Genomic DNA, 10,649 nt, shown 5'->3' with positions numbered 1-10,649 from the left:
CCCTAACCACTGGACCACCAAGGAAATCCCTCTCTGATGTTTTACCGCCTTCTGTTTTCTCTTCTGTGTCCCATAACTACGTTTGCTCACTGTATCCTTGTCCACCAGGTCTTCCCTGGTGGCTCAGATGGTAAAGAACCTGCCCACCATATGGGAGACCCGGGTTCGATCCCTGGGTCAGGAAGGTTCCCTGGAGGAGGGCATGGCAACCCACTCCAGTATTCTTGCCTGGAGAATCCCATGGACAGAGGACCCTGGAGGGCTACAGTCCATGGGGTCACAAAGAGTCGAACATGACTGAGCATCTCAAACACACACATCCTTGTCCTGAGCCCTCTATGTCCCATCTGATGGACAGTCTGGGCAGCTCCAGGTAAACTACTGGGGCTTCTTCTGAATTCCTGTGGTTCAGACTCTGCCAGTCCTCTCCACAGAGCTAGTGTGGACATTGCAGGAGAAGAGAGGTGCCAGCTTTGCCCAGCCCATCTCTGTCTCTGCCCTTTTCTTCCCCTGAAGCCCTCAAGATTCTGCAGAACACCTCGTCCCTTCCCGTCCAGGAGGGCCAGGCGCTGCAGCTGCTCTGTGTTGCTGACAGCAACCCCCCTGCACAGCTGAGCTGGTTCCGGGGGTCTCCTGCCCTGGAGGCCACCCCCATCTCGAGCACCGGGGTCCTGGAGCTGCCTTGTGTAGGGGCAGCAGAAGAAGGGGAGTTCACCTGCCGGGCTCAGAACCCACTGGGCTCCCAAAATATCTCCCTGAGCCTCTCCGTGGTCTGTGAGTGTGGGGTCCCCTGGGGACAGGAGGCCGGGGTTCCAGGGAGGGGAGGGGCGCCCCTGATCCCTCCCATCTCTCCCACAGCACCCCCGCAGCTGCTGGGCCCCTCCTGCTCCCAGGAGGACGAGGGTCTGCGCTGCAGCTGCTCCTCCCAAGCCCGACCAGCCCCCTCCCTGCGCTGGCGGCTGGGCAAGGGGCTGCTGGAGGGGAACTTCAGCAATGCCTCCTTCGAGATCAGCTCCAGCTCCGCCGGCCCCTGGGCCAACGGCTCCCTGAGCCTCCGCGAGGGGCTCAGCTCTGGCCTCAGCCTCAGCTGCGAGGCCCTGAACGTCCACGGGGCCCAGAGCGGGTCTGTCCTGCTGCTGCCAGGTCAGGGGTCTGCTGAGGGTTGATGCCCGAGAAAAGAGGAGCCTGAATCCTTATATGAGTCTGCTAGGGCAGCCAGAACAAAGCACCTCCAACTGGGGGCTTAAACAGATACACCTCCCAGTTCTGGAGGCTGGAAGCCTAGGATGGAGGTGTCAGCAGGGTTGATATCATCGCAGGCTGTGAGATTTGTTCCAGGACTCTCCCCGCGACTTCTGGCAGCTTTGCTGGCAGTCTTTGGTGTTCTTGGCTCGTAGGATCATCACCCCCATCTCTGCTTTCATGTTTGTATGTGTGAGTGCTCAGTCGCTTCAGGTGTATCCGACTCTTTGTGACCCCGTGGACTGCAGCCCACCAGGCTCCTCTGTCCATGGGATTCTCCATGGAGTGGGTTGGAGTGCCCTCCTCCAGGGAAATCTTCCTGACCCAGGGATTGAACCCACAGCACCCCCGCAGCTGCCGGACCCCTCCTGCATTTGGGGGCAGGTTCTGCCTGCATGCGGGTCTCCTGCATTGGGGGGCAGGTCCTTTTCCATTAGCGCCACCTGGGAAGCCTCCCCATCCCCGCTTTCATGTTTACATGGCATTATTCTGCCCGCATGTGTCTGTGTCCAAATTCCCCCTTTTTAGGACATCAGTCATATTGGATTAGCCCCTGCTGATCTCGTGTTTTTTAATTAAATAATTTATCTCTGGCTGTGCTGGGTCTTCGTTGCTATGGGAGCTTTCTCTAATTGTGGAGAGCGGGGGCTACTCTTGAGTTGTGGTGCTCGCTGACGTGGCTTCTCTTGTTGCAGAGCACAGGCTCTAGGGGCTTCAGTCGTTACAGCTCTCGGGCTCTAGAGGACAGACTCTATAGTTGTGGCGCAGGGGCTTAGCTGCTCTGAGGCATGTGAGATCTTCCTGGACCAGGGATCGAACCTGTGTCTCCCGCATTGGCTGGCGGACTCCTTCCCACTGAGCCACCAGGGGGCCCTGCTGGGCCTTCATTTTAACTTGATTACCTCAGTAGAGATCTCCTCTTCAAATAAGGTGACATTCTGAGTGACTAGGGGTGAGAGGACTTCAACATATGAACCTGGGGGAGGGAAGCACAAGTCAACCTGAACAGCCCCAGAGGGACGGAGCTCGGAGGAGGGGCACTCCAGGGCCCCAGCTGGTGTGGCTGGTGGTGGAAGATTCTCAGGCCTGAGTCCAGGGGAAGGGGCTGGCCCCAGGGTCTGCAGGGCGATGGAAACGTCCAGTGGCTGAGTCTTGGGTGGGAAGTCAAGGGGGAGGCGGGTACACTGACAGAACACAGAGAAGGGTGGCCTGTTGGGAAGATGCCATGTATTGGGGTTGGAGTTTAAACAAGATTCAAATTGTCTACAGGTAAACCACAGCCCTGGGCTGGCAAGGTCCTGGGAGCTGTTGGGGGAGCTGGCATCACGGTCCTGCTTTCTCTCTGCCTGTATCTCATCTTCAGGTGAGAGGGGGCACCAGAGTGGAGGGAGAAGCCCAGGGTGGGAAGGGCTCAGGGTCATGGAATCTCAGAAAACCTGAGCTGGAGGGCCGGGGACTGGCTGGAAAGCCCCGAGACAGAGAAAGAAGGCTGAGTGATAGCGTGAATCAGCCCGTAAGCACCTGGACCAAGACTGGGGCTTTCTTCCCCAGCCCCAGTCCAGCTCTTGGGTTGGCCAGGTGGGAGCACCTGGACACTGGATTCACTGCCACCTCCTCCCTCATTCTGTGCTCTTCGTAGGGAGGAAGGGATGGTCTGCCTACCCCATGCCCCAAATTAGCAGGCTGAAACGCCCGGGGCTGTTCCCTTAGAGTGAAGACGCACAGAAAGACCCAACCAGTGCAGAGCATGGATGATACGAACCAGGCCGGGGGCTCAGGCTCCAGGGTGAGTAATGAGGCAGGCGGTCCCGTTCGGTTTATCCCTTGTGGGTGGTATCCCTGGTCCGAGCCCTTGGCATTTCCCTATTAACATCCAGCACTCCCTGGAATTCCACATGGGGTTGTTTAAAACTGCTGATTCAACTACTCTAGTACTGCTGCTTCTGATGAAGTATGTAGATACTTTGCTTGGTTGGGGGGTATTTTGCTTGGTATGTCAGATTATCATATTCTCCTAGGGCTTTAGCCTTTTCTTCTCACGTTGATATGGGGAGGAGAATTGGCCCAAACCTAGCCTGTGTCAGACTCACTGAGGACTAGGAAGTAGGTAGAGAGCCTGGGGCACCCGAGCACCGCAGGTCATCTCTCCTGATGGGTATCTTTCAAATCTACCACCCTGTTATTTACTTTCAACTTTAATGAGACATTGTCGTTGTGTAGTAATGAACTCGTGTCTGACTCTTTTGCGACCCCATGGACCATAGCTCGCCAGGCTCCTCTGTCCATGGGATTCTCCAGGCAAGAATACTGGAGTGGGTTGCCACTTCCCTCTCCAGAGGATCTTCCCCACCCAGGGATCGAACCCATGTCTCCTGCAATGGCAGGCAGATTCTTTACCATTGAGTCACCAGGGAAGCCCATATAGAGGTATTTACACAGTTTAAGTACGAAGTTAAACAAACTTTGACAAACGCATACATCTTGTAACCATGTCCCCAATCAAGATAGGAAACAGCTCCATCAGGGCCCCAAATTCTTTTATTCCCCTTCTCATTCAGCCCCCACCCCTTTCCAGCAATCACTGATTTCTATTATTATTAATTAATTTTGTCCATTCTCGAGTGTCATATAAATGGAATCACGCAATGCTCACTCTCTCTATATGGCCTCTAGTGTTTTTAAAAAATGTAAAATCCTAAGTGTGGATGCCCCCAATAAAGGAGCATTGTCTCTCAAAATAAATCAACGAACTCAGACAGAGTTGCAAGGAGAAATAGGCACATCCACAGTTAGGGTTGATTATCTCAAAACTCCTCTCTCAGGAACTGGCAGAACAAGAAGACAGAAAATCAGGTTTTAAATTTAGTTTACATATTTCCCCCTGCAGTTTCTTCTTGGTTAATCTTGGGTAATGGAATCCTTAGTGTGTGCTCAATCCCCATCTTGTCAGAAATCATGAGATATCTTTTCTGTAATTTTACTTTCAAATTTTCAGGCACCTTCTTTTTATCTTTTTTTAGTGAGTGTCTCATCGAGTCAGTATAGCATCATGGTTCAAAACATGTACTCTGGAGCTGGACTGCTTGCATTCAGATCCTATCTTATTTACAAGCTGTGTGACCTTGGACAAATGATGTCCTCTTTCTGACCTCTATTTTCTGTGACATGGGAATATTATTAATATTGGGACTTCCTTGGTGGTCCAGTGGTTAAAACTTATTGTAACAAGGCAAGAATACTGGAGTGGGTAGCCATTCCCTTCTCCAAGGGATCTTCCTGACCCAAGAATCAAACCCAGGTCTCCCTCACTGCCTGCAGATTCTATACCATCTGAGCCACCAGGAAAGATCAGAGTAGTTATAAGGCATGATTAGAAGAGTCTCTGGTATGTATGAAGCAAGTTCTCCTGATAACCAGTTAGAACCTGTCCCTCCTCTGCTAAGTAGCTTCAGTTGTGTTCGACTCTGTGCAACCCCATAGACAGCAGCCCACCAGGCTCCCCCGTCCCTGGGATTCTCCAGGCAAAAACACTGGAGTGGGTTGCCATTTCCTTCTCCAATGCATGGAAGTGAAAAGTGAAAGGGAAGTCGCTCAGTCGTGTCCAACTCTTTGCGACCCCATGGACTGCAGCCCACCAGGCTCCAATGTCCATGGGATTTTCCAGGCAACAGTACTGGGAGTGAGGTTGTTGCTGTTGTTATTACTTTATTCCCTGTTGTCTTCCCAATGCCTAGAGGAATGCCTAGCTCGTAACTCACAGTAGGTGCACAATATTCCTGGAATAAATCATTGATTAACTATGTCGCTGAATTTCATTTGCTAATAAAAGTCGCTGTCTCTCTTTTGATTGATGAGGTTCATCTGTATACAAATACTTTAGTCACAGTTATTAACAGACACATTTTTTTCCTTTCTGTGTTTTGGCTGTAGTAGATTTAAGCTATTAACTTACTTACTTTCACCTTGCTTTTCCTTAATATGGGCAGCCTTCCCCTATCTTCTAAAATAGCCATTTTCAGGGGAATTCCCTGGTGGCCCAGTGGTTAGAATTTGGCACTTTCACTGCAGGGGGGCCTGGGTTTGACCCCTGGTCAGCGGAACTCAGATCCTGCAAGCCGGGTGGCGTGCCAAAAAAATAAAGTAAAATAACCATTTTCTCGGACTTCCCAGGTGGCTTAGCTGGTAAAGAATCCACCTGCAATGTTGGAGACCCTGGCTCGATCCCCGGGTTGGGAAGATCCCTTGGAGAAGGAAACTGCTACCCACTCCGGCATTCTGGCCTGGAGAATTCCATGGATTATAGTCCATGGGGTCGCAAAGAGTTGGACACAACTGAGCGACTTTTACTTTCCCAGGTGGCTCAGTGGTAAAGAATCTGCCTGCCAGTGCAGGAGATGCAAGTTCAATCCCTGGGTCAGGAAGATCCCCTGGAGGAGGAAAGGGCAGTCCACTCCGCTGTTCTTGCCTGGAAAATCCCATGGACAGAGGAGCCTGGCAGGCTACAGTTCATAGGGTCACAAAAGAGTCATGACTTAGTGACTAAACAACCACAGCAACCATTTTCTCCTAATCTGAGAATGATTTGTCTGCCTCTCCTCACTGCTATTCGAGGGTTTCTAGTTCATGCTCCTATAGCCTGAGGGTGTTGCAGGCAGGGAGCAGATATGAGAGAGGGTATCTGGTTACCATTTTTATTGCAGGATCTGATCTCTACTGTCTTCTAGAACCTGCCCACCCCCGCCCTTGCTTTATATTTCAAAATATCTCCTATCAAATTTAGAACTTGAGATGTATTTGTCTATTAACTGCCTCTCCTAGAAAACAACAAGCAGGATTTCCCTGATCTCCCTGCGGTCCAGTGCTTGAGACTCCAAGCTTCCATGGCAGGGGGCATCCATTTGATCCTTGGTCAGGGAACTAAGATTCCGCAAGCTGTGTGGTATGGCTAAAACAAACAAAACCACCCCCTCAAAAGGAAAAAAAACATATAATATAAAACCACACACTGCATAATATGAGCGACTATGCCTGCTTTTCCATCACTCCACACACAGCACCTCCTACACACACAGCCTGAACAAAGGACAGCGCCCTAGTTGGAAAGAACTGGTTTCGAGTCCTGGCTCAGGGGTGCGTCTGTAGATGTGTGTCTTCAGGAAAACAATGTGTATAATCTCTCTTAGCCTTAGTTTTACTATTTCTAAGACACATATGATAATAGTATTCTCTCCTAGCATTTTTCAACAATATGTGATTCATGTAAACACTCACGAAGGGTCGGTCAATCTGAATTAACTATGAACAAATGAATGGACAAATGATAAAAGTTCCATCAGTTCCAATTCCATTCCATCGTCTTTGACTCCATAGTTCTCCCAGACCCTGTTGCCTGGATCTGAATCCTTTCTCCTCCTTCCTCTCAGGAACGCCAGCCCCAGTTCTGGACGGACACCCCTGCAGACCACCCCGCCCCCGCTGGGGCTGGCCCCATCTCAAGAAATGAACAAGAGCTTCACTATGCTTTCCTCCGATTTCACAAGCCGAAGCCTCAGAAACAGGAAAGCACTCACACTGAGTACTCAGAGATCAAGATACGCAAGTGAGGAATTCTTTTCTCGTGGTCTGGAGCCTGGAAGTCTGAGATCAAGGTGTCGGCAGGCTTGGTTCCCTCCGAGCCCTCTCTCCTTGGCTTGGAGACAGTTGTCTTCCCCCCATGTCCTCATACGGCCTCCCCTCTGTGTGTTTCTGTGTCCTAATTCATTCTTCTTATAAGGACACGAGTTTTCAGCCTGTAACACTCAGTCTCCAATCATTTAAAAACAAATGGCCTTCTTGGCGATGGTCAGAATCCCCTGGTATGGGTGGAAGACCATAGGACTTGTGACCAAAAGTTGTTGTTGTTCAGCTGCTAAAATCATGTCCAACTCTTTGCAATCTCATGAACTGCAGCACACCAGGCTTCCCTGGCTATCTTCCCTAACTATCTTCTTGAGCTTGCTCAAACTCATGTCCATTGAGTCGTTGATGCCATCTAACCATCTCATTCTCTGTCACCCCCTTCTCCTCCTGCCCTCAATCTCTCCCGGCATCAGGATCTTTTCCATTGAGTCAGCTCTTCGCATCAGGTGGCCCAAGTATTGGAGCTTCAGCTTCAGCATCAGTCTTTCCAATGAATATTCAGGGTTGATTTCCTTTAGGATGGACTGATTTGATCTCCTTGCTGTCCAAGGGACTCTCAAGAGTCTTCTCCAGCACCACAGTTCAAAAGCATTCATTCTTCGGTGCTCTGCCTTCTTTATGGTCCAATTGTCACATCCGTACATGACTGCTGGGGAAACCACAGCTTTGGCTAGATGGACCTTTGTCCAGTCTGCTGCCCAGGAGTGGAGGGCTGTGACCAAAAGAACTGAGTTCACATTCATTTATGTCACTCATCGAATGAGTCACTTTCTGTCTGTGTGCCTCGCTTTACTGTTCTGTGAGCAGGGACACCATTCCTGTGTAGCTAGACTGTTGTGAAAGAGCAGTGAAAGTATACACAGAAAACAGGTAATGAAGATCCTGACGCAAAGCTTTTTGTGGACTCTGAACACATAAATTTTTTGCTGACAACTTCTCCTAAGGCTTGGAGGGGCCAGTCAGTCCCAGAGTCACAGAACTGGAAATCAGGCAATGGTGGCTGCTCTTACAACTTCTATTAAGCAATATATTGTAGATTCTCTCCAGTGCAATAAATGCAAGAAGCAGAAATAAGAGCTATCCAATTCATAAAAGAAGTAAAACAGTCCTTATTCACAGATGATGTAATAATTGTGTGCCTAGAAATTCTAAAGTTATCCACAAAGAAACTGCTAAGACCAAGCATAGTTTGTTTTTGTTTAGTTGCTAAGTTGTGTCTGACTCGTTTGTGTCCTGATGGACTGTAGCCCGCCAGGCTCCTCTGTCCATGGGATTTCCCAGGCAAGAATACTGGAGTGGGTTGCCATTTCCTTCTCCAGGGGATCTTACCAAACTAGGAATCAAACCTGCATCTCCTGCATTGGCAGGCAGATTCTTTGCCACTGAGCCACCTGGGAAGCCCGGATAGAGTTCAGCCAGGTGTTAAGGTACTTATTCAAATTGCAAAGTTCCTTTGTAATTCTATGTATTGGCCAAAGGCAATTAGAAATTGAATATTTTTTTAAAGATGCAGTTTACAGTTACATGAAATGTGAAATGAATTGAAATGTATGTAAGTCCTGTATATTGAGCACATTAAAATATTGCTTAAAGAAATGAAAGAAGACCTAAATAAATGGAGCTATGTACCATGTTCATGGATTGGAAGACTCATCATTGTTAGGAGATCAGATGGATAAATTCAGTGCAATCTCAAATTCTGAGTGAGAGCTTTGGTAGAACTTGATGAGCTGGATTCTAAAATGTACATGGAATATATTGCATCGTAGGTCATTAGAGCTGGGAAGGAGCTTAACACGATTTTACACAATCCGCTCATTCGTAGGTGCCCTCAGTATCACAAAGTCCCAGCCCCTCTAGAAAGGGGACCACAGATACTTCAAGTATTGAAGAGGAATGCTTTAGTGTGTTCTTCAAACCCAGCATACTTTCCTGAGGATTGAATTCTATCTTCACTCTTCGCACTATAGTTAAGAAGAGCAGTTCATGGAAAGGAGTACGGTTGGCTTGGGGAGAAGGGAATAGAGAAGGATCTTGGAAAATGGCAGAGGGGATAAAAAGACTGTATCTAAGGAAAGGATTGTGCATTTTAAACTCAAGACAAAGCAATGTGTTTCAGAAAAATAAAGCAAACAATGGGAATGTCCAGGACGTTATGGAAACCAACAATAAACCTATTTAATGAGCCTCCTCTCCAGTGCCTGTCCTTCTTTCCCACCACTTCCTCCACACCCACCAGCTACACAAGAGGAACACTCTTCCCCGTGTTCAGGAGCAAGACTCTCGCCCAGCAGATCCTGATGGTTCCCAGTGGTGGGTGGTTCCCAGCCTGGCAGTCCTAATTCTATGTGTCCTGAGCACCAGAGCCCCCCAGCAGAGGGGTTTGCATGAGCAAAGCCCAAGAGGCAGGGCAGAGCCTATCATGTACTGGAACAGTGAGAGGAAGTAACTCTGGGGAAAGGGGGAAGGGCTATGTGGCAACCAGTCACGGAAGCATGGGGTCACTGTGGTAACCCTACAACCCCAACCCACAAAAACAATCAGAGCCGCCTCCAAGGCCTCACCATATTCTAGACACTCTGCTGGGTTAAGCGCAGTATCCCACTTACTTCCCGTGACCTCCCACTCTGAGGCTCCTGGTCACACCTCTCCTGCCAACTCCTAGGTTTCTAGGTTCCTGATGCCCCACCCAGCTCCCTGCTGGCGGGTGAGGAGAAAGTCTTGGTGTGTCAAGTTCACCTTGCTCTCTCCTCTCAGGAGCATGCAGAGTACATCTCTGTGCTTTTCGAGGAATGCAGGAAAGGACAAATGAAGGTAATCTGTCTCCCCATATTTACAGGAAACATTACTAGAACTTATGGATTCAGAAAGTTTGAAACGAGATGTCAGAAGATACATGGTGCAAGTACTAAGCATGAGAAGCTAATGTCGTTATCCCAACATAAGATGGAGAAGGTTTTTTGCTCTTGTCGTTGGTTCGTTTGTTTTGTTTTAGCCGTGCTGTGCAGCTTGCAGGGATCTTAGTTTCCCAACCAGGGATTGAACCCTAGTCCTGGGCAGTGATAGTCCTAACCACTGGACCACCAAGGAATTCCCTGGGTGAGTTTTTGATGCCAAAGGCATTAAGAAGGAGCACTTCATAAAGAGCAAAGGTTTAATTCACTCTTCCCTTCAAATATAAAATTCTAAACATGTATGCATCTACAAATGGAGCCTCAAAATCCATATAACAAATATTCACCGAATTACAATTCCTCTTCACAGGGAGCTCCAAATGCTGGGACACTTACTGGCTCTCCACTGGACGGTGCTTCAAGGGTGTGTGACACTGAGGGAGGGTGCACAGTTGACCTCCTCGCCCCCCACCTCCCATGTTCTTAGGCCCCACCCTGGCTGGACCGATCTTCACAAACACCTACAAGCTGTGACTCAGGGGGTCTGGCCAGAAGGGACTCTGTCTTTTTGCAGAAAATGATCTCCGAGGGGAAGGGCATTGACAGGGAGGCGGGAGGTGGGGCTCTGGCCCAGCACGGGATGTGACTCTGTGCAAGTCTCTCACCTTCCTTGGCCCAGTGTCCCCAGGAGTGGACGTGAGGTGGTGGGTGGGTGGTGGATCCCTCAGGGCTCTTCCGCTGCCAGCGTTCTCTGGTGTGAAGTTCCTCCTCCAACAGAGGTTTCTTCTGACCTCACCCTCGTCTTCCTGCTGGTGCCTCCTCTAGATCTCGCAA

The 10,649-nt window shown here is 49.5% G+C and overlaps 1 protein-coding gene across 15 annotated transcripts in view; it reads left to right on the top strand.

The window, feature by feature from the left end:
• The window catches only part of LOC147354379 (sialic acid-binding Ig-like lectin 6), a 56,695-nt gene extending 48,141 nt beyond the window's left edge, over positions 1–8,554 (top strand). For 10 of the 15 annotated variants that reach the window (XM_086353825.1, XM_086353821.1, XM_086353826.1 and 7 more), the window contains 5 exons: positions 517–774; positions 859–1,143; positions 2,512–2,605; positions 2,953–3,028; positions 6,666–8,554. In XM_086353825.1, coding sequence (XP_086209951.1) covers positions 517–774; positions 859–1,143; positions 2,512–2,605; positions 2,953–3,028; positions 6,666–6,845 — 893 coding nt within the window. In that variant the 3' untranslated portion in view covers positions 6,846–8,554. Of the gene's footprint in view, positions 1–516; positions 775–858; positions 1,144–2,511; positions 2,606–2,881; positions 3,029–6,665 lie in introns of all 15 variants that reach the window. The other 5 variants (XM_086353833.1, XM_086353832.1, XM_086353834.1 and 2 more) reach the window with 3 other exon arrangements.
• Positions 8,555–10,649: the final 2,095 nt, after the last annotated feature.

The sequence above is a fragment of the Bos grunniens genome, chromosome 18 (genome assembly GCF_055505025.1).
Source record: "Bos grunniens cultivar Pamir isolate PY7600 chromosome 18, Bosgru_T2T1.0, whole genome shotgun sequence".
Taxonomy (NCBI): Eukaryota; Metazoa; Chordata; class Mammalia; order Artiodactyla; family Bovidae; genus Bos; species Bos grunniens.
The sequence above is the reverse complement of the archived record's forward strand: the minus strand, read 5'-3'. Positions and strand labels throughout refer to the sequence as shown.